Source organism: Trichechus manatus, unplaced genomic scaffold, assembly GCF_000243295.1.
Source record: "Trichechus manatus latirostris isolate Lorelei unplaced genomic scaffold, TriManLat1.0 scaffold00052, whole genome shotgun sequence".
NCBI lineage: Eukaryota > Metazoa > Chordata > Mammalia > Sirenia > Trichechidae > Trichechus > Trichechus manatus.
This window is the reverse complement of record NW_004443988.1, coordinates 4,133,654-4,160,121: the sequence shown is the minus strand read 5'-3', so window position 1 is coordinate 4,160,121 and position 26,468 is coordinate 4,133,654. Positions and strand designations below refer to the sequence as shown.

General features: G+C 35.6%; 1 protein-coding gene across 2 annotated transcripts in view; it reads right to left on the bottom strand.

Moving 5' to 3' along the window:
* Positions 1–26,468, bottom strand: part of NCOA1 (nuclear receptor coactivator 1) — a 270,561-nt gene that overhangs the window by 63,297 nt on the left and 180,796 nt on the right. For both annotated transcript variants that reach the window (XM_023732415.1, XM_004377565.2), the window contains 6 exons: positions 23,082–23,248; positions 19,078–19,175; positions 10,659–10,836; positions 6,773–6,952; positions 5,452–5,547; positions 932–1,072 (listed from right to left, as the gene is read on the bottom strand). In XM_023732415.1, the coding sequence (XP_023588183.1) occupies positions 932–1,072; positions 5,452–5,547; positions 6,773–6,952; positions 10,659–10,836; positions 19,078–19,175; positions 23,082–23,248 (860 nt within the window). The remainder of the gene's footprint in view (positions 1–931; positions 1,073–5,451; positions 5,548–6,772; positions 6,953–10,658; positions 10,837–19,077; positions 19,176–23,081; positions 23,249–26,468) is intronic.

Below are 26,468 nucleotides of genomic sequence, written 5' to 3'. Positions count from 1 at the left end.
CATAGGGTTTTCTTGGCTGTAGTCTTTATTGAAGCAGATCTCCAGGCCTTCTCTTCTGCAGTGCTGCTGGGTGGGTTTAAACAGTGAAGTTTTTGGTTATCAGCCCAACGCAAACCATTTGCCCCACCCAGGAACCTACATGACAGTATTTTTAAAGTACATCCAATTTCCTTTATCTCTGAGTCTGTAAACTTTCAGATCTCAATCCTCAAATAATTTTTCCTACCCTTCCTTTAATACTGTATGTAGCTCCTTAAGGGCAGAGAAAACATCTGTTTTATATTCCCATAGTAGTTACTAAGACACAAAAATTCTTTAAATATTAATTGATAATTTCCCAAAACATACACTTTGACTTGAAACTTCAATCTGAATCAGGAGATGCAAGTGCTGCAACAGTCACAATGTAAGCATGGAGAATAGAGACCTCAGGGTATCCAGAGGCCCCTTAACATGCTTGTTCTGCTGGAATGATCTTCAAAAGCCAGACAAAAATATCACTTCCTTTCTGAAGCTGTCCCTGATTCTCCAAGTCAAAATTAATTTTTTTCTTCTTTGGTTACAACTCTATTATAGCCCATGTCACTGTGATCTTTAGAGTTGGTCATACATTCTCCTATAATGAGCTCCTTGAGGGCAGAAACCTACTATATCCGTGGCATCTTACACAGTGTTCTATGTATGTTAGGAACTTGATATATGTCTTTTGAATGAATGAATGACCACCACATGACATCCCGTTCTTTAGAATGTGCATCCCAAATTTCAGGATCCACTCATGAATTACTTTGCTTACCCATTTCTTCCTTTCCTACAACTGATAATTGCAAAAACTATAATTTGGAGAAAATACTTACCAAGCTATAAGTTCTATATAAACGACTCAATAAGAGCAAGCTTAATGAAAATAATTGCAAGAGAAAAACTTTACCTTCTTGAAACAGTTGTCTGGCATATGATGGCTCTCTGCCCTGAGGTTGGAAAAAAGCATAAATGCACTTTCTCACTAAATCTTCCCAGCCGGTCCTGCCAGCAGCTCTCAGGGAACTAGTATCAATAGAGATGATTTTACCTATAAAAAGAATGGCAGTTTACATTTATGACAGCCTCTTGATATATATCATCCATATTTCAAAACTAACTAATGCATCTGAGAAATATTCCCCCCCCCCCAAAATGCTTAATGGACAGAAGCATTAAAAAAGCACTATTAATGTTTATTATATTTGGTAATGGAGTCTATCAGTGACATGATAATAAAGAATTGTTCTGGTTTTAGACTGTGTTACATACTAGTATGTCATATTCTAAAATTCAATTCTAGTCAAATATTAAAGTCATACCATAAAGACCTGAAGCTGCTGGGACTAATGCAAGTTAAACTCCTCTGACTTGCTCTTTGGATCCTGCTCTCTATATACTGCTGACTAATCTTTACTGGGGAAGGAGAGGCAGAAATAAAATATATTGTTTTGGTTTACATTAATTTTCAATAACTAAGTGAACTGATTATGAGAAAGTAAGCAAGCCTTTTCCTTTCTGCCTCCACTTGGGCTGTAGGCAGTATTCTATTTAAAGACTAAAGACTGAAGCCAACAAAAGTCAAATCAGAAACAGTAAGTTAAGATTTGTGAGGCATTATGCAGATTGAACATATGCTTTATAAAATTTAGTGGTGGTTTGCTACTGTTATCATATTTGAACAAATTTCCTAAATAGCTTCTATAGAATTCTGGTAAGTTATTCTTCAGTTAATCAGGGACTAATAAATCCAGTTTTTGATTAATCAGATGTTTTGTTTTACAATCCTATACTGACACAAAATAATACAGGTAGGATGTATGTAAATTAAGAATTACAATAAAATGAAAACCTGCAAACCTACCACCCAACTTCAGAACTTGAAAGTTAACAAATACCATTTTGTTACATGTACACTCCTTTGTCCGATCCCCTGGCCTTTACATTTTCCTGTCAGTGGGCATCTAGATTGTTCCCGTTTCTACACCATCAATGCCGTGAACATCTTCCCCTGTGCATGTGCGTGAGAGTTTCTCAAAGGTATATACTGAGTAGCAAGAATGTTTGGTTGTATGTTATGTGAATGTTCAACATTCTTTTCTTTTTATATTAACCAATTTATAATATTAAACTTTTCCAGAGACTTGTACTACCCTATGCTCTCACCGCAGTTAATTAAGAGTTACTGTTAATTCACCATTCTCACTGGTATTCAACATCACTTGGTATTGTCAGGCTTCTTTATTTTTTTCTAATTAATAGGTGAAAAACGGTATCTCATTGTGGTCTAAACTTATATTTTCCTAATTATTAACGAAGTTGTTTTTCATGTTTATATAGCACTCATGTTTTCTCTTCTGTGAAGAGACTAATTGTGTCTTTTCCGTATTTTCCCTTTTCTCACACAACTATTCAAATCTATCATACTAGTTTATGCCTCCATATTTTAACTAATCCCTTCCTTATATATGTTACTCGGGTTTCAAAATAAAGTATTCCTTAGACCTCTTTAACTTAGTTAGGGTCCTGAATCTGATGTACCCCAGTCTGGTCAGGTTGGTGCCCAAGTCTTGGTATAAATGTAGACAGTAAAGCAAAAAAACTGAAACTCAAAGAAGGGATTTTGTTATTTAAGAACAGTCTGGGGAAAGCCAGGTGAACACTGACTGAAACTATAGACAATTTTGGATTTTCTAAGAAGTTTTTAATTATTTAATGTTGTTAGAGATCAAGAGTTGGTTGTAACAGGGATTCCATTGTTACATAATCTTTCACATGTGAAAATACTCATCATAGGGAGGTTGTGTATGTGTGTGTCCGTCCATTTACATGTTCATGTCATTGCTGGCCCACAAGAGAACAAGAGAGTCTGGAACTGGAGAGGAGAAAAGTGATTAAATTATCAGCAATGGCACCAACTGGTCAGGTAATGCAATGACTATGTAGAAAAGAATCATGAATGGGCTGATGTAGAATACCCCCGGCTGGCTACAGGCGAGTGTAACCAACCAAACAAATAAACAAACTAGCAAAAACCACTGTTCAACATTTCCTGGTAGAAGATATTTTTCTTTTTTTAAGAACATGGGCCATTCTGTGTAGAGTTAAAAAATACTACTAAAATTTAAGAAATTAAATGTTTAATATTTATTACAGCTACCCTACATATTTTTCACTAAATCAATTCTGTGACAGAATAAAATGTTACTTTTATACTTTAAGTATACTTTACATTTCTCTAGTGTCTTTTATATAATAAGTGTGTACAGTACAGTGATGCCTGTTTAATAGTGCTCTGGTGAAAGGCAATGCAACTTAAAAGAAAAGTTCTATATTACGGTCTAAAGATTTCAGTTCTCAGCAATTAGCAACATGATCTTGGTCAAGTCACCATTCCTTAATTTGTTAAATGAGTAGGCTGGCTTCTGCAATCTCTGAGGCTCCCCCTAGTTCTACAATTATTTTATGACATGTTGTTGTTGTTAGGTGTCATACAGTCGATTCTGACTCATAGCAACCCAAGGTAACAAAGCAGAGTTGCCCCATAGGGTTTCCTAGGCTGTAATCTTTATGGCGCAGACTGCCAGGGCTTTTCTCCTATGGGGATATACATACATATACATATATATATATATATATATACACACACATATACACACACACACACACACACACACACACATAATTTCATGTGTATTTTAGATACAGCTAAGATTTTAATGCTGGGTCCTTGGTTAGAAACAAATCTACCAGTGAAAATATTTTTCCTTTAAAACAGTCCAAATTAGGATTCAATTTACAGAAATGCAGTATGAGGAAAAGCTAAATCCTTTCTTCCTAAATTATCCTCATAACTTTTAAGCTTCCCTTGTCCCCCACATTCATTCCGTGGCCTGACCATCACCTTTTACAGCAGGCTTTCTTTCTGCTATCTCATAAAGCCCTTGTTTGCATTTCTTTTTATATTAACCAATTATTGACTCAAAAGACCAGTTTTATTTTTCAGTGGATCCTATTTTTCCTCCATGCAAAAATACATTTGGTTTTCAATAAGGGTTTATTAAATTTTTTTAGTGCTGCTCATTAGTGGAAAATGGAAAGGAACACGAACAGGGCAGACTTAAAAAAGCGGATGAAGAAAGGTACGGTAACTGAAAATGACCACCCTTAGATGCTGTCTCTCCATGTTCCTAGACGTCCTCTTTACCATTTTCTACTCTCTGTGCTAATTTATCCCTGCCTGCTCTTTAGCAAGAGAAATTGAGAGCTTATCTAAAACACAAAAACAAAGCATCCAACACAGGAATATTAGCTTTCTGGAAATAAAAATATTAATTAGTAACGCGGCAGGATCTTATAAACAACAGTAAGGTCAAAATGTACACTAAAACTAAACTTTCATGGAGAATAAGATTCAGTAGAAATTATTTTTTTAATCTCAGACTGCTAAAAAAAATACCTCTAGTATCTCTATTTTAAAATTAGAGAATTGAGTGATACATATGTAGCTGATGTAAATGAAGTTATGAAAATCTTATGTGTAAAAGTAAAGATAAAATTAAATAATATATAAAAATACTTTGTAAATTATAGAGAACAAGAAGAATTTACTGTTGCTTAAAATCAAATCTGAAGCAGGCCTTTACAAACGAGGCCTTATTGTCAGGCACTCTCACCATTACTCACTTTGTGGCTCTACTCCCTTTTTCAGTTCTTGTAACAGACGTCTCCATCCTACCAGTCTCAGGGCTTTTGCTGCTCTGCTTCCTCACCCAGGAGCACTCATTCTGGCACCATGACGCTTCCTCACTGCCCACCCCCCAACAACCATACTTTCCAAGGCCAACACCACCTCCTCCTTCAGGGTTCAAGGGCTTCTCTGACCAATTAGTTTTAAAACAGGACCTCTCTTACTAGCTTCCCTTACACCATCTCACACCTTTTCCATCATAAAACATTTCACAGTATGAAATTACATCTTTGCTTTTTAGCTCAACCAGGCATACCCTGAGCAATCACATAGTGACAGACACTTCTAGGCACTCAATTAATATGTGTCGAATAAATTTAAAGAAAAAGATTAAAGGAAAAAAGAAAAATCCAGATACATTTAGGTATAATATTATAACTGCCATATTCATATTCATTTATAAATATATTTATATCTACACTGTCAAATTTCTTAAATATTTTATGATTATGAAGAGTCATAAAAAATTGTTCTCCCTAGCATCCTGCCCATGATAATGATTATAGTATCTAAAACATACAATATCAAGACGACTGTTTAAAATGTTTTCTGTAGGAGACTAGTAAGCAGAAGCCAAATATCACAGGAATAAAGGACACAACATTTTGGAGATAATTAGTTTTACAGGCATAGTCACATTATTAATACTTATGGAATATTCTGAACTTTACAGTTAGTACCTGTAGTATCTTGCTTGGTCATAAAGGATTCTACACCCGTAATAGCTGGAGGCCGAGGTAATCGCCGCGCAATGCAAATCAAACATGACTGGAAATCTACCCAAAATAAGAAAGACAAATTGAAGAAAAGGGGGAAGAAAATGATTTATATCCATCACTTGCCATTAACGGTTTTTATAAAAACAATGTTATAGGACCTGACATAATATTGGAATCACTCTGATCTAATAGGGTATCAGAAAAAAAATTGCTAGCAGCCCCAAACTGGTAGCTTTAGGTAGAGATCTAGTCAGCATAAATTAAACTAGAGGAGACTGGTATATCTCACGTACTTGCAAGATAACAACTAGAAGAAGTTTGGGTTAGATTTAAGCAACACAGAGGTTTTTTTAAAAAATACAGTTTCACAGTTCATTTTCTATACTCATCAGTAGTTCTTCTTACAAACAGTGCAGATAATAATTATCATATGAGAAAAACAACATTTAACTATTTCTGGAGAAGCATTATCTTACACTTGACAGAAGACTTTGTTTTTAGGATATCCAATTTTTTTAAAGTCCCATTCCCAAATTTTGTTTTGAGGGTGCCACACACAATATCATACAGCTAAAGATAAACTTTAATCATATAAGAAAAAGACCTGGCATGTGTATTTTGTAAAAGTGCCCAGCTGATTCTGCCATCCATTCCCTGGTGAATCCCACTAACACATTGCCCTTTATTCATCTACTACCTACCCTGGTCCTTCAGTTCCCAATTTGTGGGTGTTCTGAAACTTAGCTCAGTCTAAGTTTACATCGAAAACTCATCCACTGTCACATTTTAAACGATATCCATGTCGATACCATAGTCATATTAGAGCTTCAGTTATATGTTTTCATCTGTTTATATGCTTCTTATAAATTACTTTGTATGGCCTTAATAATGCCAACTCTAATCTCTCACATTCTCTATATTCTATAATTAACACTTCCTAAAATTCAGAGCTCTTCAGCAGCCTGCTGCATCTGCTCCCTGTCTAACTGGCAGCAGTTCATTACATCTCTTATTTCTAGGCAACAAGTTGGTTTGAATTTGACATTTTTAGTGGGAATGACAGCTCAAAACTGAGAATTTGGGGGTATATTAAAGGGATAATTCTAGACATTAGCAATTGTTTTTGGCTTAAAAATTAAAAGAAATGCATGGCAAGTTGAAGAGCCATTATGATGTGTAGTAGAGTAATCAAAAATGCCATCAGAAGTAGACAGTTTATATTCAATTACCCTTAAGCCATAGAAAAAGCAATCAAACACTTAAAAATGACCTTTTGCTTTACCTTCTCCATCCTCTTGGATTGATTTTGGCTGGGACACAGTGAAACACTGCATTACTTCATACCGCTGGCAAGCTTCTTGGTTCTCCGTGCCTGGCTCATCTGGAGGGTGAATTAGCATCCTGCAGTTAAAGGTATGGCTATTTCGTCGTGTTGCCTCCTGAGGCCAAGGAACTCCATTTACTGCGGGAAGAAAACAATATATGCCTGTGAATAAGGTGGAAATGTATAAACTCTGAAGGTAAAAGAGACAACTTAAGCCATCTACTTAATTAGATACTCAGATTAAAATACAGATCTGCTCATCTGATGTAACAGTAGCCTGAGGCAATAGGAAACTTACCTTCTTTAGTAAATCTAAACATCTATCAACTAGAAAATTGTAAGATTTCCAATAAAATGAATGTGTAGGGTTTTCCCTCATTAGAGTTAAAGCATCCCTTGCAAATATCCTAATTCATTAACAGTCTTTAAAAACAGTTAAAGACAAAAATTAAAAATCAATCCCTTACTAGCTATTCTACTCAGAATTTTACAGCAGTGAATTAATGACCGTTTCTCTGTTTCCAGTTACATTCTGACAATAAACAGATAGTTGAAAATCAAACGTACACTGTTAAGCAGGTTTTTAACCTGACAGTCATGGGTTCTTAAGGACAGGCTTCAGGAGACCCATAACCATGTGCAAAACTTTATGTAAATGTGTATTTTGGGGGTGGGGGGGAGGATTTATAGTTTCCCAAAGGGGCCTGTGACTCAAACAATTATCTAGACTAGGTAGAGTGCAATCTTTGTTTCTTATAACCATTTTTCTTCTGTTTTATTTTATCTTATTAGCGTAGTTTATATGCTACCATGCCTTGAATACAGTAGGTAGTCAGTCAGTTATTACATAAAGAAGACCACTAAAACAGAAATGTTACTGATTGAGTATACGAAAACTGAGTTCAGTTATAGAAAAGATGTCTGTTTATTTCAAATAAGAATCACTGTGTGGTGGGTCACGTCTTCCCAGTCACATGTCACGTTCAAACCATGGCACCAGTCAGAGGATTTTTAAGGCTGCTCTTAACCATTCCCACCTATTTTCTTCCCTTATACTTCCATTGACTTTCTTTCCTTTCTCCTATCTCACCACTCTGTAACTGTTAGGGGAAGCAAATCATAATGGAAACAAACTTATACTGGAGTATGAGTTGTCTTGGGTTCTCTATTAGCTAGAAGTGAGGTTTGGGTGAAGTACTTAATCTCTGATTCTCACTTGCCTCATCTTTAAATAAAAGGATCAATTATACTATCTCTAAAGTCACTTACATTCAAAAATTATAACATCAAGATACCTTGATGTTATAATTAAAATATTAAACTAGTGATTTTAACTGAAACAATCATTTCAGGTCCCTGATTACTATAAACAAGTACTACTTTTTCTTTTCAGAAAAGAAGGCTTTCATTTCCTTAAGGGAACAATGTAGAAAATTAAGAGCTCAGTTAAACCTACATGTCTGTGGTCCTTCAACTTCATGGAAAGGTAGAACAAAAGAAATACAGTGTGTAGGCGAGGGAAATATATGTAAGTATTATCTACGGTGACATCAGGGGGAACTTACACTGTTCGACTTCACTGCCCATTTACCTCGGCTCCTAGTAGGCTAGAACGCTCCTTACTCTGCAACTTGGATACTTTATTACACAGTATTTGTGCGATAAATTGATGCTGATAAATTTATCTGTGTGATAAACCGAAAGGATTTTGGAGTTCACTGAACAAAGAAATAATGGAAAATACAGGAAAAAAAACTGAAATGGAATGGAATCAAACTGTAAACTATGAAACAGCTTCCTATTTGCCAATAAAATGTACACTGACTGCTGAAAAACATACCTACGCAGATGGAGATATGAGGAATCCAACCACTAAGAGTAACTGGAACTTTGGTCTTGAAAAACTGCAGAGAAGTAAATGAAGGGCTGCTGCTAGCCCATACAAGCCTTTATGAGAATCAGTAAAAGGTTCCACTAACTCCTAAGGACCCAGTCCTGCCCCAAGGCCCACGGCTTAGTGAAGGAAACAGAGGCTAGATCAGACCCCATCCATCCTCTCAACTGGGTTCCATTAGCAGTGAACAAATGGTCCAATCATACTTGGAAGTCCTGAGTGGAATCCACTTAAATCTAAAATATTAATTTTAATAGGTATGTAATATGACCAACCTTTTTCTTCTTCTCTCCTTTTTTTTTTCCTTATTCAGTAAGGTTGTGGGAAAGATATATATCTGCCTCTTTCTTGTGAATATAATCAAAATGGAAAACAAAGGGCATTTCAAGCAGAAACTTCTTATGGCAAGGCAGCTAACCGCTCTGCCTTCTACTACTGTCACATTAACTGTGGCATAAGATAGAGGAAGTGGATGAAAGGAATGCTTTTATCAGCTATTTGATGATATTCCCGCCCCCCTTCATATTTACATTTAAGGCTACTGTACAGAAATAACCAACAACCCTCAAAGCTTTTGGAAGTATCAGCAGGGAGAAAAGCAAAATGGAACAAAGCCAAGTGAAGTTGTCAATACATTACCAACCAAATCCACCCCTCCCACAGCCCAGGGATTAACTATGGAATGGATGGTCTGATAAACCAATCCATGCTAACACATTCATGGTGCTAATGGCTGAGTCAATCCATGGTTCAACTATATAAATATTGAGATAGCTCTTTTTGGGTAAATATACTGTACCTTATCATAGAAAAATGAGTTGTCACTTTGAGAGATTATGTTGTTACTGAAATGTTATTTAAGTAATATATTACAAAATTTTTTAAAATTAGTTTTTCTAATTTAGAAGAATCCAGCTACAGAGCTCCCAAACAAATCAATCTCATTACCTTAGAATCATATGTCATAAATCCCGTTTTATATAAGAAAAGGTTAAGAATGTATGTTTTTAAGAGGGTTCTGAGCTGTAATTCCTGGGATCCAATGAAAGAAGTGGAATGTTCTCTAAGACTGGTACATTTCTGACAAGTTAGCAGGCATCCATACCTCACAGGAGAAGCTTCCTATCATGTGCTGACTGCCAATCTTTCCATGTTAACAGAGTCCAGACCTTGATTAGGGAGTAGTGCTGAAGTCACACTACTTTTTATAGATTTACCTCCCTTCTTCTTATAAAATATACATATATATGAGCCCTTTAACAACAGACACAACAAACAGAAGTTTCTTTCAGATAACTTTATGGAAAAAAAAAAAAGCAGGACTTAGTACTAGCGTTACATATTACCAACTGAAGTTATAATTGGTCTCCTGTTACCCTCCCCATTTGGCTTCCTCCTTCCTTAGTTTTCTTGCTCCTGTTTTCTTGTGTACTATACAATAATTTAAATTTTTCATAAACTTTTAATGTTCAAATTATTCCAGATGGGAACTCAATCCATACTGAAAAACTACTAACACACACATTTGTGTATACACACATATACCCACAGACACACATATGCACAGACACTGTTTTACTTCCTTCTGCATCAACATATATACCATTATTATATTTTCAGACTGGGATTAACAGGGTCACCTTATGAGAAAAGGGTGAGACTCAAAATGAGATGTCAAAATCATATGATTTCTACATTGTTCCCAGGCTTGTCTGTTTCACAGGAAATAGTAAGCAGAGTACCTCAAATGACAACATGGGAAGTTTAATTAAGAGAGTCCTTAGGACAAGGTGAAACTACATTCAACAAATATTTGCAATATATTATAACATGTTATACAATAATACTATGTCTTAAAATATAATAATTATTGTTATATAGTATATACTTAATATATAAGGAGAAGCTACAGGGAGTTGTTATTGTTTTAAAAAACAAACTTCTTTTTACCTAGAGATTTTGGTAGCAGATTCTTCACAAATTCTGCATGATCTCCAACATGCAGTATGCTGTAGACGCTGGTATTCATTAATTCTTCCTGATTGTAACCCAAGTAGCTGGTCACATTCTCTGACACAAATACAATTCTCCCTTCACAGTTCACAACAAAGAAAAATCCATCCAAAGCCTGCAAAGCCCAAGCAAGGGATTAAGAGTTAGGAGGTTAGAAGTTAAAAAGAAAAATAGTAGTACCAAAAAAAAAAAAAAAAAAAACCCTGGCCACTGAGTCAATTCCAACTCACAGCAACCCTATCGTGATAGGCATATACATTTCTTTATTAAGAAAGAGATTATAAATATATGTTAGGTTATGTAGAGTGGATGCAATTTTTAAACAGACTATACACTAATGTTTCAAGTAGGCATGAATGAATATATTAACCTTCATCCTTAGGAATAAATTTTATGGTAGCAGATGTGAAGTAAATGATCATCCCATTCATTCGGTCATAAACATTTCTAAGACCTCACTCCAGAAAGGCTCCTTATAGACCTTCCCCCAACCGGAGTTATAAAAGGTTTGGTGGAGCAGGCAAAGAGGAATAAGGGAAGGGTATTCTAGGCAGAAGGGAGAGCATGGAACATAAAGGAAACTAATAAGCAGTTTGAAGCTGCTGGAGTATATGATACAAGGCAGGTCTGTGCCAGGACACAAGTCAAGAGAGGTGGATAGGAGCCAAATCACAGGGGGTCTCCTATGCAATGAGATGGTGACAGGGGCCTCTAAAAGAAGATGGATGTGCCCCAAGGGGCACATAATATCCACTGGAGTGCAGAAAGAAAACATTACAACTTCAATTTACATTGTAATCTAAAATATAAGAGAGGAATTAAGGTTAATGAACGTATCAACACCCTGGAGCCTCACTCAGCCCAGACGATCACATATCACAAACCGTGGAATCTTGAGGGAAGACCCAGAATGCAGAGCCTGACAGGGGCACTTGTAATTTTTCAGTTTATTGAAACATATTGTGGTTTACTTGATACAGAATGCAGCAGTAAGTAATAAAAATAAGACCTTTAAAAAGTAGAACATTTAAAGAAATTGTAACAAAATGTGAAATGATCATAAAAATTCTTATATCACACAGGGCTTTGCTGGTTATCTTGTGGCAAAACAACTAAAAGAGGTTTCTAACAAAGATGGACAGCTTTTTTTTCTTTTTTCTTTAAGGCAAATGTTCCAAATTTGCTGGTCTTCTCTATGATGACAAGTGGTTGATGATAATATGCTATCTCACAGGTATTTTCCACAAAATAAGCACACTTTTGTCCCTTCACCACAAGGATGAAATTTGAACAATGAATGAAAAGTAGGCTGCTTTTTAATTTTTTTCAGATGGTAACAAATTTAATATTGTTGTTAGGTGCTGTCGAGTCAGCTCCGACTCATAGTGACCCTATGTACAACAAAACAAAACACTGCCTGGTCCTGAGCCATCCCCACAATCCTTGCCATGCTTGAGCCCACCGTTGCAGCCACTGTGTCAATCCATCTCATTGAGGGTCTTCCTCTTTTTCATTATTATTTTTTATTGTACTTTAGATGAAGATTTACAGAGCAAACTAGCTTCTCATTAAATAATACACATATTGTTTTTTTAACACTGTTGTCAACTCCAGGACACGTCAACACTCTTATGTTACAGAGAAGCATGTAAAAATGGATGTTTGGAAATGTTTCTATAGCTATGATTTTGTTGCTGAAAATGATGTGTATCACTTGTAATAAATTATCTTATATCCTCGGTTTAAAAACTTAGAACCAGTACCTTTTACCTGTTTAAAAATCTTCCAGTGTTTCAGTGGGCTTTGAACCATTTGTTTAAAATGTAAACATGCAAAATTAGTTTGGAAGAATCACAGTTTGAGACCAAGGGAGATGGAATTTCAATAAAAACCTTTGCATAATCAGTGGGTAGGATTTTAAAATGAGTATCATGACCCTCAATGAGATGGACTGACACAGTGGCTGCAACAATGGGCTCAAGCATAACAAGGATTGTAAGGATGGCGCAGGACTGGACAGTGTTTCATTCTGTCCTACAAAAGGTCGCTATGAGTCAGAACCGACTAAACAGCACCTAACAACAATCATGACTTAGTAAATTCATCCAATGATACTTTCCTATTTGCATCTAACTCATTTTAATGAGATGTCTTTTTCAGCTAAGATGATCATTTAAACCAAATATTAAAATAAACTGAGCTGAAAACTAGTATCTTCAAATCACTGCATCACAAAAATTTTTAAAATAATGAAGCACAATCATTATAAAAATACTGTCAATAGTTTCTTTAGCAAGAACAAAAAGAAACAAAGCTCTTGTTTTTATTCCTACATGGCTTCTGTAACTATGTCTCACTTAGTCCATAATCAAAGAAAAGGATGTGATTAATAATAGAAAAACCTGAGCACTAGATAAACCTTTTGCTAAACTATTTTGGGTTTAGATAAGCATAGGGAAGCACCCTCATATCTAATTAACTCAATTGTTTTTAAGTCAGATAAGTTATATATCTCATAGTAGGTTACCGGCATATAGGCATACATTTATTTGCCTTGTAGTTTATATGAAAATAGAGATTACTGAAATACAGGTTTTTGTAAAGTAAAATTCTTTAAAATGCTGTTAGCTATTAATTGAACCAGTGTGATATAAATTAACTTCCTTATTTTATTTTTTATTATAAATGAAATATATACTTATAAAAATTTTTAAATACTAAAATAAGGTAGATAGTAGAAGATCCACCAAAATTCTACTTCCAAGTAGTAATAATTGGTAACATTTCAGGGAACATTCTTTGAGGCTATTCTAATTTCTAAAAATATGTCAGATCAGTATAATCTGCTAATACTTGTCCCTGTTCCACTAGTTTGTGTTATATGTTGTACATATACATTTATTTAACTTCCAAGTGTGCTCTTGGGAACGAATCTTCCTGTTTCTCCAAGTTCTAACAGCTGGCCTTATGATGATGTGCTGCCCACAGGAGATAACAAATGCCTGTCCATTAAATACAACATAATCTGAGAGGTTTTTCTCTTTACCCTTTGACCAAGACTTCTCACAGTGCCCTGGCTTTACATGATTACACAAACTTCACAAAGCATCACCTACGTGTCAGAACTGCACGATATTCTGGGATAAGCCATAAATCTCAACAATTGTATAGGCTCTGAAGGGAAAAAGACAAGTAAAATAAAGTACAATAGGAGAATTCATAAAGGTTAACACAGAGTTGTGTGCCATCTAGTTCAATTCTGACTTATAGCAAACCTATAGGACAGAGTGGAACTGCCCCATAGGATTTCCAAGGCTGTAATCCTTATGGGGGCAGACCACCAGTTCTTTTCTCCCTCAGAGCCACTGAGTAGGTTCAAACTTCTGACCCTTCGGTTAGCAGTCAAGCGCTTAACTATTGTGCCATTAGGGCTCCTTAACGTAGGGTAAGGCACTCAAAATAGGGGAAAAGAGATGTTTGTCACAGGTAAGGTTGGATGAGGCTGCACTTCAGCTGTGGTTTGAAGGAAACAGAGCAGTTACTCAGGTGGAGGAAGGGTGGTGTCTTAGTCATCTAGTGCTGCTCTAACAGAAATACCACAAGTGGATAGTTTTAACAAACAGAAATTTATTCTCTCACAGTCTGGTAGGCTACAAGTCCAAATTCGGGGCATCAGTTCCAGGAGAAGGCTTTCTCTCTCTGTCGGTTCTGGAGGAAGGTCCTGGTGATACATCAGTCTTCCTTTGGTCTAGTGCTGCTCTAACAGAAGTACCACAAGTGGATAGTTTTAACAAACAGAAATTTATTCTCTCACAGTCCGGTAGGCTACAAGTCCAAATTCAGGGCATCAGTTCCAGGAGAAGGCTTTCTCTCTCTGTCGGTTCTGGAGGAAGGTCCTGGTGATACATCAGTCTTCCTTTGGTCTGGGAGCATCTAAGGCAGGAACCTCAATTCCAAAGGATGTGCTCTGCTCCCAGCACTGCTTTCTTGGTGGTATGTGGTTCCCGTGTGTCTCTGCTCGCTTCTCTCTTTTATATCTCAAAAGAGATTGGCTTAAGACACTATCCAATCTTGTAAACCTCATCAGTATAACTGCCGCTAATCCACTGTATTAGATAATAGTGATTGAATTTACAACACATAAGGAAATCACATATAGTCTCATCATAGTGATAGAGTTTATAACATAAGGAAATCACATCAGATTACACAATCACACAATACTGGGAATCACGACCCACACATTTTTTGGGGGACATAATTCAATCCATGACAGGTGGAAAGCACATTTAAAACAGGAAACAGCTCAGAGGTTAAAAACAACAACAACAAATAATCCAAAAAACTCTGTATGTACTTGTCATGTTTACATGATACTTAACAGTAAAAAGTTTTTTTTTTTTTTTTGGCGTCAAAGAAAAGCAAATACATAAGGAATTTATCCTGAAGGCAATGGGGATTGTCTTTAACTCATGGCTTTCAGCAGACTGACATGATCTGCTTTTATGAAGACCCTTCTGGTGATGCGTGTGGCACACGGACTGGAGGCAAGGAGACCAGCTGCAATGCTATTGTAATAATCCAGTTCAAATGGGGACCGAACTAAGGCAATGGCAGTAGAAGTGACAAAACAGAATCTGACAGAGGCAGAATAAACTGCATTTGAGGTGACCCCTTCATTATTGACTTTAGGGTTCTAGTAGATAAATGCTTTTCCTTGGGAGAGGGGATGTAGGAGGAAAAACAGTATTTTTTGGCTCTTTTCTCTTAAACAGGAGATAAAGGAAGGGATTATAAATTTAGTTTTGGAATTATATTTGAAGTGACTGAAGAACACTCAAATGGAGATGTTCAAAAGGCAGCAGGATATAATGAGAGGGAAGCTCTAAGGAGAAATCTGGACTAAAAAAAGAGGTTTGACATTCACAGCACATACAGTGGTCATTTGGTTTTTTGTCTTTCCCTTCCAAAGAATACCCTGATTTCCCTTAGGGAATTATTTCTTCCCCATTAAATAAAGTCTCATGGGATTCTTAATCAGGTCATTGGGAGACTTCCTCCTTAAAACGTGAACCTTGAGGAGAATTGCAAAAGGACTGAACATGGCTAAACTGCATTCATTCTAGCAGCAGAGCACTGACTGGATGGTTCTTTCTGAAAGACCATTCATACAGTTTTTGCTTTCTAGTCTCTTAAGATGCCTTGGTTTCAGCATATTTCCAAACATGATTCTGTGATACCCAAATGACATTCCAGTAAATTCACACTTGCTTAATTTAGTCAGAAGTGAGTCCGTTGCTTGAAATTAGACAACCATAACTGATAGCACACACATACACCTATGAGAATACATTATATAGACACAGATGTGGGCCACACTGCCCAGGAAATGTTCACAAAACAAAAAAGGAAAAGAGCCAAGGCCAGAATCCAGGGGACATGAACATTTAAGAGGCAGGTAAAGAAAAAGAAATCTGAGAAAGAGGCTAAGGAATAACTAGAGAGGTAGAGGAGGTAGCACTGTCAGAGAGGAGGGAGTGGTGGTCAACAGTGTCAAAAGCCACACAGAAATGTAGGGAATAGTATAAAGCAAGGTACAAAAAAAGAAGGAAAAAAAAAAACCCGTTGCCAGTGAGTCGATTCCAACTTATAGCGACCCTACAGGACAGAGTAGAACTGCCCACAGGGTTTCCAAGGAGCGGCTGGTGGATTTAAACTGCTGACCTTTTGGTTAGCAGTTGAGCTCTTAACCATTGCACCACCGGGGCTCCTAAAGCAAGGCAGGGAGGCGTAAATGCACATGTAAGGTATAGGGAGACCTCCTTGACTAAAACAGAGTTTTTCTTGGGAGCAATGAGAAACAAGAAGGGCTAGACCAGGTAGAGACTGAAACGTAGGCAGAGGAATGTAGACTTGATGTAACAGCTAAGAGCCATGGGGAAATGAGGAGGGGAAAAAAAAAAAAAAGGCCTGTACTGAAGAGTACTAACTATGTGTCAGGCACTCTAAGCAATGGTTTCATTTAATTTTCATAACAATTCCATGAGGTAAACATCCAATGTTTGCCATATAGTCCAAAAACCAAAACCAAATCCATTGCTTTCGAGTTAATTCCAACTCCTAGCAACCCTACAGGACAGAGTAGAACTGTCTCTTAGGGTTTCCAAGGCTGTAAATCTTTTCGGAATTAGACTGCCACATCTTTTTCCCACAGAGCGGCTGGTGGGTTTGAACTGTCAACCTTTCGGTTAGCAGCCGAGTGCTTTAACCACTGTGCCACCAGGGCTTCTTGATATATAGTAAGTATTCATAAAATATTTGTTGAATGAACAAATTCTAATACCAATCTCTCTTTACAGGTGATGAAATCCTCTCCAATACCTTCATTCTCAGCTCATGCTACCTCTATTTTATGTTAAAAAAAAAAAAAAGGAATAAATTATAAACTGTATTGTTAGAATTTCTCATATTATGTTGTATATTTGCTCCCTTTAAAAAAGTACAGATGATCCATCTAGAAAAGTCCCCCTAGACCAGTGCTGTCAAATAGAACTTTTTGCAATGATGGAAATGTTATATATCAGTGTTGCCCAATACAATAGCTACTAGTCATACTTGAAATGTGTCTGGTCGAAGAACTAGAAGGTGTCCGACTACCATCAGTGACCACTCTGACAGGGAACACAAAAGAGAGTTCATGATGAAGCAGGAGAAAACTGCAGAGCGGAACTCAAATTCACGTAAAAAGACCAGAGTTAATGGTCTGACTGAGACTGGAGGAACTCCCAAAGCCATGGCCCCGAGATGCTCTATTAACCCAGAACTAAAACCATTCCCAAAGCCCACTCTTCAAACAAAGATTAGACTGGACTATAGAACATAAAATAATACTCATGAAGAGTGTGCTTCTTAGTTCAAGCAGAAACACGAGCTAATTGGTCGGCTCCTGTCTGGAGGCAGGATGAGAAGGCAGGATAGGACAGGAGTTGGTTGAATGGACACAAGAAACCCAGGGTGGAAAGGAAGAGTGTGCTGTCACATTACAGGGATTACAACTAATGTCACATAATATGTGTACAAATTTTTACATGAGAAACTAACTTCAGCTGTAAACTTTTACCTAAAGCACAATAAAAAGAAAAAAAAAGAAATGTGGCTGGTTGTTGTTGTCAGTTGCTGTTGAGCTGATTCCAACTCATGGTGACCCCATGTGTGCAGAGTAGAACTGCTCCATAGGGTTTTCAAGGCTATGATCTTTATGGAAGCACACTGCCAGGCCTGTCTTCTTGAGGCATCTCTGGATGCGTTTGAGCCATCAACCTTTTGGCTGATAGTTGAACGCTTAACCATCTGTGCTACCCAGGACTAGCTGCTAATAGGAGAGTCAAAAAATATTTAGCAGCTTGTTAGAAGTACAGGAATGGAGCATGGGAAGACGAAAAGGTAAGAGATGTATAGAGATGAAAGGTGCAGCTATGAGAATAGATGGTATTTCTGGGTTTGGAAAAGCAAGAACTGAATTCTGAGAATGTCCTCACATTAGTGGTAGTAACAGAGGAACAATGGTTAATACAAAAGACAGAGGAGCAGATAGGGTAATAGTACAAAAAATATAAGGGAGTTAGAAAGGAAAAAGGCCTATGCAGGTTTGAGTGGTTAGGAAGACTTCACCAGAAAGGAGGGCCTTGAGGAAGGGCAAGGAAAGGAGTTTACATATAAATATATAAATTATTAGGCCTAGAGAATAATTTATCTAACAAAACATCTGTGTTGAGAATAGAGGGAGCAAAGATAAGATAGGAAAAGGGAGGTGTTTCACAGTGATTATTCAAGTTTAAAAGTTCTTCACTTTACAAAGTTTGATAAAGGGTTGTTAAAATAGTGAGTTCTCTCAGAAAATGCTTACATAAATAATTTTAAAAATTTTAGTCAGAAAACTTCTCAGGAACACATCAACCAGAATAAAGTGAGCCATCCCTCATTCAAAAGTGAAATTCTACAGTAGATATATAGATAGCACTAGCTAGCTAAATAATTCTACAGTATTTTATTTTCCCAACTAGTCCTAACATCCCAGAAATAAAGTCAAAACCATACAGTAGGCCTCAGTTTTCCATCTGACTACTTAGAAATGCCTTTATGAAAAATTTTCATGTTCATTATTCACATTTAATTCTGAAATGGTAACAACTGTCAAAAAGTTTTCATAATAAAATAATTATTAAAAATTATTTAAAAACCTTACTTTGTTTTATAATTTATTAATTGGATATCAGACATAAAAGAAGATGGAGAAAATAACAAATTAGCTAGAACAAAGATTCTGATCACTTTCTAGGTCAATGACAACACCTACCTCCAAAAGAAGAGGCCCCAAAGATTCCTTTTCAATCACTCCTTGACTACTCGATGAAATGTCTGATTTCTGTACATCATCATCAGTTGTTGATTTCTCTGTAATAAAGAAACTCAAATTTCATACACCTAAAAAGGGCTCATTTCTAAAAAGGTAAGTTTATGAAGATATAGACTCACCTAACTTCAGACTCAAATAATATTTATTTAGCATCTAGGCACTTTCATATTTAATCTTAATTATCCTCATTTTATGGAAAACAAAATTGAGGGTCACAAAGGTTAAGTAATGTGCCCCAAATCATACAACTAGAAAGTGGCAGCATGAGAAATCTGAATCTTGACCTACCAAGTCCAGTGTTCCAACAATGAGAAAAATGCTATAAATATATAGCCTTTTAAAAAAGTCCACACCAAAAGTTTTTAAGAAATGGATAAATTGTAAAAAGAATGATTGTTTTGTTTCCTCCATTTTTCTTTTTTCCTTTCCTGATCTGATCAACTGCCACGGAAGTGAGAATAAAGATATGATTTTTCCTTTGGAGAGTTAGCATGAATTAGCTAACTTTTCACATTCATGTCATGATGCTCTCTCTGATTGAAAAAATTATAATTGCCAAATGACTGGGAGTTCTTTTGTGTGGTGATGTTGAAAAATTTCTCCCTTCACCTTAAAGCAGCATCATACTTAAGCAATAAGTTTCCAATCTGTCAGGCTAGTTTACATGTTGCAGTCAAGTCGATTCTGACTCATAGCTAGGTGGTTCACCAAAACCCAAATGTGAGTATTACTGAATACAGACATTCATGTCTTCATTTTAAAATATGAAATACTTCAAATATTCCAAAACACACAGAAAAAGATACAGCATACATTCACACAGCCACCACTGACTTTTCACAGATGTTAAACATTTTGCCATTTTTTGCTTCAGGTCCTTCCTTTTTAAATAAATAAAATGTTGTAAATACAGCAAAAGCCCTGCCACCTGTCCCCTTTCAGAAATAACCACTATTCTGAGGTTGGCATGAATCATTTCTGAGCAAGTTTTTACTTTTACTACATATACTGTTTTGTTTTAAAGTTTACATAAATATAGACTTCTTCAGCTTACTTTTTCTACTCAATATTATGTTTAAGATTTAAACATACTGATTACATATAGATTTGATTCATTCATTTTAACTGCTGTATAGTATTAAATTATATGAATAACTCACTATTGATTTATCTATTCCCCTACTGATGGCCCTTTTGACACTATATACAGTGTTATAATAAACAATTTTCAGCATCTCCTCTTTTGCACATGTATGACGGTTTCTTCAAGGTAAACACCAGAAGTGAAATTGCTGGACACAGGGTCTGCGTATCTTCAGCCTTACTAAATTGCTCTCCAAAGCGGCTGTACCACTGGTAACATAAAAAAGTGGTATTACTGAATACAGACATTTCTTCATTTTAAAATATGAAGATGTCTTTATTTTGTACTCATACTTCATTTGGATGAACACAGAATTCTAGGTCTAGAATTCTAGTTTTCAAAGTCATTGAATCTGGACCCATTCCAAAAGCAATCTAGTGTGTGTGATCCTTTGTTTCCTCTCTTGTTTTTTTTTTTTCTCCAGTGTTTTGAAATGTCACTAAACTGTGTATTGGTATAAGATTTTCTTTCTTTTTTATTTACTGTGTCGGGTACTACATGAGTGCTTTCAATCTGGAAACTCGTATCTCTGTAGTTCTGAGAATTAAAAAAATTTTTTTTTCTCTTATAATTTCCTCCCTTGTATTTGATCTGTTCTCTTTATCTGGGATTAATCATATGCTACACTTCCTGAACTAGTCCTGTAAATTTCTTATCTTTTATCTCGCTTTCCATTGCTTGTCTTATTTTACTTTCTATGTGATTTCTTCAAATTATCTTTCAACCCTTCATCCATTCAACACATAGTCACTGAAAGCCTACTATGTAGCCAGGAACTATTTCAGGCACTGGAGATAAATAGGGAACAGACAAAAATCCTTGCCCTCATGGAGCTCTAGTAGGGATAGGTAGACAATAAGCAAATTAAATATATAATACGTCAGATGTAAAAAGTGCTGTGGGCAAAATAAATCAAGGAAAGTGTAGAGGTATATGTGAGTTTTTTTGTTTTGTTTTGTTGAAGTTTTAAATAGAGTAGTCAGAGACAATTTCACTGAGAAGAGAGATTTGAGCAAACACACGAATAGCGTGAGGGAGTGAGCCATGTGGATAATTAGGGAAGAGCATTTCAGGAAGAGGGAACAGGAAGTGCAAATACCAGCAGCACATGTGCCTGGAGTGTATGGAGCAGAAGGTGTGAGAAGGCAAAGAACAGAAAACAAGGTTAAGATGTAAAGTTTTTCAGCTATCCTATTTTTAATTTCCAAAAGTTATTTCTTGTTTTCAATATTTCATTTTATAGCATTTTATCCTTGTTCATGGATAAAATATCTTCCCTTCTGTCTCCGAGGGACTGCTGGGTTGTTCTAAGTTTTCTTCTGCTCACTGCATTATCTCAGCTTCCTCTGAGTTTCTTTTTTATGTGTTGTTTTGTTCTCTTTCATATTACAGGCTTTCCTCAAATATGACGAATCTTCTTTTAAAAAAATACTCCACTGGTGGACTGTTAATTTGTTAATATTTTATGTATGTTAATATTTTATAAAGAACTTTTATTTCTAGGTTTGTAAATGAGATAAGCCTATATTTTTCACTCTCATTTTGGCCTTCTCTGAATTGGTACCTTGGTTTACGAGCTTCATAAAATGAGTTTAGGTCCTCTGTCCCTGTTTTTCTATTCTTGGGTAGAGTTTGTATAAGATTAGAATTATCTGTTTTTGAAGATTTGTTAGAACTCACTTGTACAAGTTATCTGGGTCTGATAATTGTTTTTCTTGTTGGTAGCATTTAATTTAATTTTGTTTTAGAACAATGGTAACTAACTTAATGATTACTTACTACATACCAGCCAGGAACTGTGCTAAGCTCTTTTTCTTAAATGAATCTCTTTTTAACCAAAATTATACATTCGCAAAGGTTAGAGAGTCAGATAGTTTGACAAGGCTTATTTCTATCTTTTTATTCTATCACTTTCTGCTACATTCTGGTCATTTCCTCAGATCCCTAATTTGCTAATTCATTCACTAGTTTTTAGTTTTAATGACTTTATTTCTACTTCTATAAGTACTATTTTTTTCTTTTTCCAGATCTATCTGCCTTTTCCATAGTCATTCTTATTTTATAACTTTAATCATTTTAAGCATATTTATTTTAGTCTTTTCACATTGCTGCTTTTAATAATCTGAACTTCTTCTGGGTCTAGTCCTCCTGTTTGTTATTTATGTTCTTACACATTGCAGATTATTTCTTCATATGTATAGAAATTTTAAGTAGAAAAGCACCCTCAGAAGGGCGTTTCCTGCGGGAATCCCGTGTAGCCAGGTTGTAGGAGTGTTCTTCCAAAGTGCTTTGCCTTTGTTTCTGGTAGGCAACTCATAGGTTTTCTTGGTGTGGGGTTCCCCGGAAATATGGGCACTATAAATACAAACCTCAAAATTACATAAAGCACAGGCTGAGGGTTTTTTCAGAGGAGATGGTTTCCCTAATCCAGAGTCCAGGCAGAGACAAGCTTCCTTATGCAAGTGGGATATTTTTCCCTGCACTGAGTTGCTGTCCTTCAGCGCTATGCAGGGTCTTAGGTCCAAGTCTACATCTTGTCTCCTGACTCAATACCCTAGGATACTGGGTCACATAACCTCCGAAAGCAATCAGTTCTCAAGTTAGTGCAGTAACCCACTTTGTTGTAACAAGAAGGTTCTCAGATTCACTTTCTAAAATAAGTATTAGTTAAAAATGTTTCTTTACTAAAATTATGGTGTTCAATACAGTTTCTTAATAATAAAAACTAAAACCACATATTGTAAATGTCTTAATAACAAAGTGTATAGCCATAGGTTTTTGTTTCATTTTGTTTTTTTACCTTGTTCCATCCTTTTCATTAGCTGTATCTGATCCACTGTCTTTTTCAAAATCTTGCATTTGTCTGGTTTCACACTCAAGCTGTCAATGTCACTGATGTTGGCAGAAAGTAACTCAGCTAGCTCTTCTAAATATTTATTTTCTTGCTCCCTGCGCCTCTTTTCAGTGCTGTTACATAAAGAAAATCCAGTTAGAGTACATTTCTATCACAACATTTCCTTCTTTGATCAAGTATTTATTGTTTAAATGTTTATAGAGACTCTTATGCAGGTGGGGAGACTTTAATCCAGATTAATCCAGATTACAAAACTAGATTTAGAAAGCAATGTAAGTTCATGTCTAAACAAGATACTATAACACACCAAAGTGCAGAAAACAATTGCGACTAAAAATACATAAAATGAACGACTGTATTTCCCTAATGATATACATACTTTAATATTTCAAATCACCAGAGTACTAGATATTAAAACGAAAAAAAAATCAAACCAGTTGCCATCAAGTTGATTCTGACTCACAGCAACCCCATGTGTTGCAGAGTAGAACTGTGCTCTATAGGGTTTTCAAGGCTGTGACCAGGTCTTTCTTCTAAGGTGCCTCTAGGTATGTTCAAACCACCAACCTTTCATTAATAGTCAAATGCTTAACCATTTATTTGAGTCACCCGTTTATTAAAAGCACCTGTTGTGGTCAAGTCGATTCCCAGTGACCCTACAGGACAGAGTAGAACTGCCCCATAGGGTTTCCAAAAAGCAGCTGGTGGATTCGAACTGCCGACTTTTTGGTTCACAGCTGAGTTCTTAACCACTGCGCCATCAGGAAGTAAATATACTAGTTGCATTATGAATTATTTTACATTCTAAATAATTATTCCTTAAAACAGAAGACAGGAATTTTTAAACAACTTTGTTTTAAATTAAGCAGGACTTATTATACTAGGATTTCAAATAAGTTATAATTAGAAATCTGATACTCTTGATTCTTATAATGATTAGAACATTAGTTAGTCCTCAACAAAAGAAAGTGTATCTATTCAAAACGTAAAATAAAAACATAAATCAATAATTAGAGAAAACAGTACAGAGAACAATGTCTTTTGTTTACAACTTTGTCCTAAAAAAAAACCATCTATGTAAAAATTCTCAAATATAACAAATAAAATCAAACTTGACTTATCTTAAAGTAAAATATTGAGAGGAATAAATTATAATGCAGACAGCTAGCACTTTTTTTTAAAGCATTCAAATACACTCCATGAACATTGATGATTTTTGTTTTCCAGTCTTTACCCTTAGTTTATTTAGCCAAATTATCAGGCAACTTACTTTATGTAACATACACAATGAAGTATTAATTTGAAACGAATTTTCCTATTATCAGATTAACATAATAAGAAAGACTGGCCACAAGTAGCTCTTTGTTTTATAAGCAAAAATGAAAATCATTTGGCTGCATATAAAAGTAGTAGAAAAAAACGTGAGAAGGAAAGATCAGTTGCTAAAATGCTCATAATTGTCAGCAATTAAAACATTTACTTTTCTTCATTAAAAAAAGGCTATAGAAGCTATAGAACCTACCCAACAACAAAGTAAGCTGAAAAGAACCAAATCAATCAATCAAATGTATTTACCTACATAAAACAAAATACTACTAAATGGTACACATCACAAAACAAAACCAAATTTTAATGACAATCACATATTCTATCTTTTAAATCATTCATTATTGAGAAACTATTCCCATTTTATTTAGAAAAACTGTATCTTACAACTTTCATAGCAAGTACATGCAGCAAGACAAATTTGACAAATTTCACAGCAGGATTTTTTTGGGGAGAAACTTAAAAATTCTAAAATCTGAATGGGAGAATAAAGGGCCAAGAAGAGGGAAAATAATTCTGAAAAATAACAAAGAAGAGAGACTTGTCCGATCAGATATCAAGGCTTATCATAAGAAAGCTCAGAGTCAGATCCCTTTATATACAGGAACTTGGTCTATAATAAAGGTAACAGTACAAAAGCAGGGAAAGAGTAGTATTATGACCACTACTTCCTATATGGAAAAAAATAAAATAAAATTAGATCCCTACGTTATACCCTATACAAAAATAAATTCCAGATTAATTAAAACCTAAATGTATACTAGAAAAAAAAAATTACATTTAAGACCTTGGAGTAGAGGAAAAAATTCTTAACCAAGATCCTAAAAGCTTGACAGATAAAAACTTAAGGCTCTGTATGTCAAAAGACATCCTAAAAAGAGTTAAATGCACAGGCTGGAGGAGATATTTGTATCAAATAAGAAAAAAACAGATTAGTAACTCAAAAAATTAAAAATAACTTTTACAAATAAAAAAAAAAGACAACCTAGCAGGAACATGGGCAGGAAATTCACAGAAGAGGAAAACGTAAGGGCCAATAAAAATATGAAATGATAATCAACATATCCAATAATCAGGGAAATGTATTTAACAGTATAATCACACACCATTCAGACTGGCAAACAGTTCAAGTGTGAATAGAATAGAGTTAGTAAGAATGTGGGGAAACAGGAACTCTTAGGGATTGTCATTTGGAGAGCAATGCGGTAATTACCTAGTTAACATAAAAATGTATACAGAGCTTAAAGAAACTCCTACACACATGTAACAGGAGATGTGTATGAGGATGCTGGCTGCAATAGTGAAAATTTATAATAATCTGTATGTGTATTAACAGGAGAATACATTTTTCAAATGTGGTATATTCATGTAACAGAATATTACTCAAAGGTTAACAGGAATGAATAAGTCTATGTATATCTCAAAATTCATGTTGAAAAAAATATATTGTAGATCAATATAAACCAAACCAAACCTGTTGCCATCTAGTCAATTTCAACTCATAGCGACCCTACAGGACAGAGCAGAACTGCCCCATAGGGTTTCCAAGGCTGTAAATCTTTACAGAAGCAAACTGCCACATCTCCCACGCAGCAGCTGGTATGTTCAAACTGCCAAACTTTCAGTTAGCAGCCAAACACTTTAACCACTGTGCCACCAGGGTTCCTTACATACCAACAGATACAGTATTATACCATTTATAGGAGCCCTGGTTAAAGGCTGGTTAAAGTGGTTAAAACGCTCGGCTGCTAATCAGAAGGTTGGTGGTTTGAACCCACTAGCCGCACCGAGAGAGAAAGACGTGGTAGTCTGCTTCTATAAATCACTACGAGTCGGAATCAACTTGATGGCAGTGGGTTTGGTTTTTTATACCATTTATGTAAATTTAGTTGCACTCTAAATAGTGCTTACTAAATTTAGTATCATCTCTCTGTTACAGTTCTTTAAGCTGATTAAGACAATAACTTTCTTTCTCCAGTCTAAAGCCCTGATACTCTCCTATTAAAA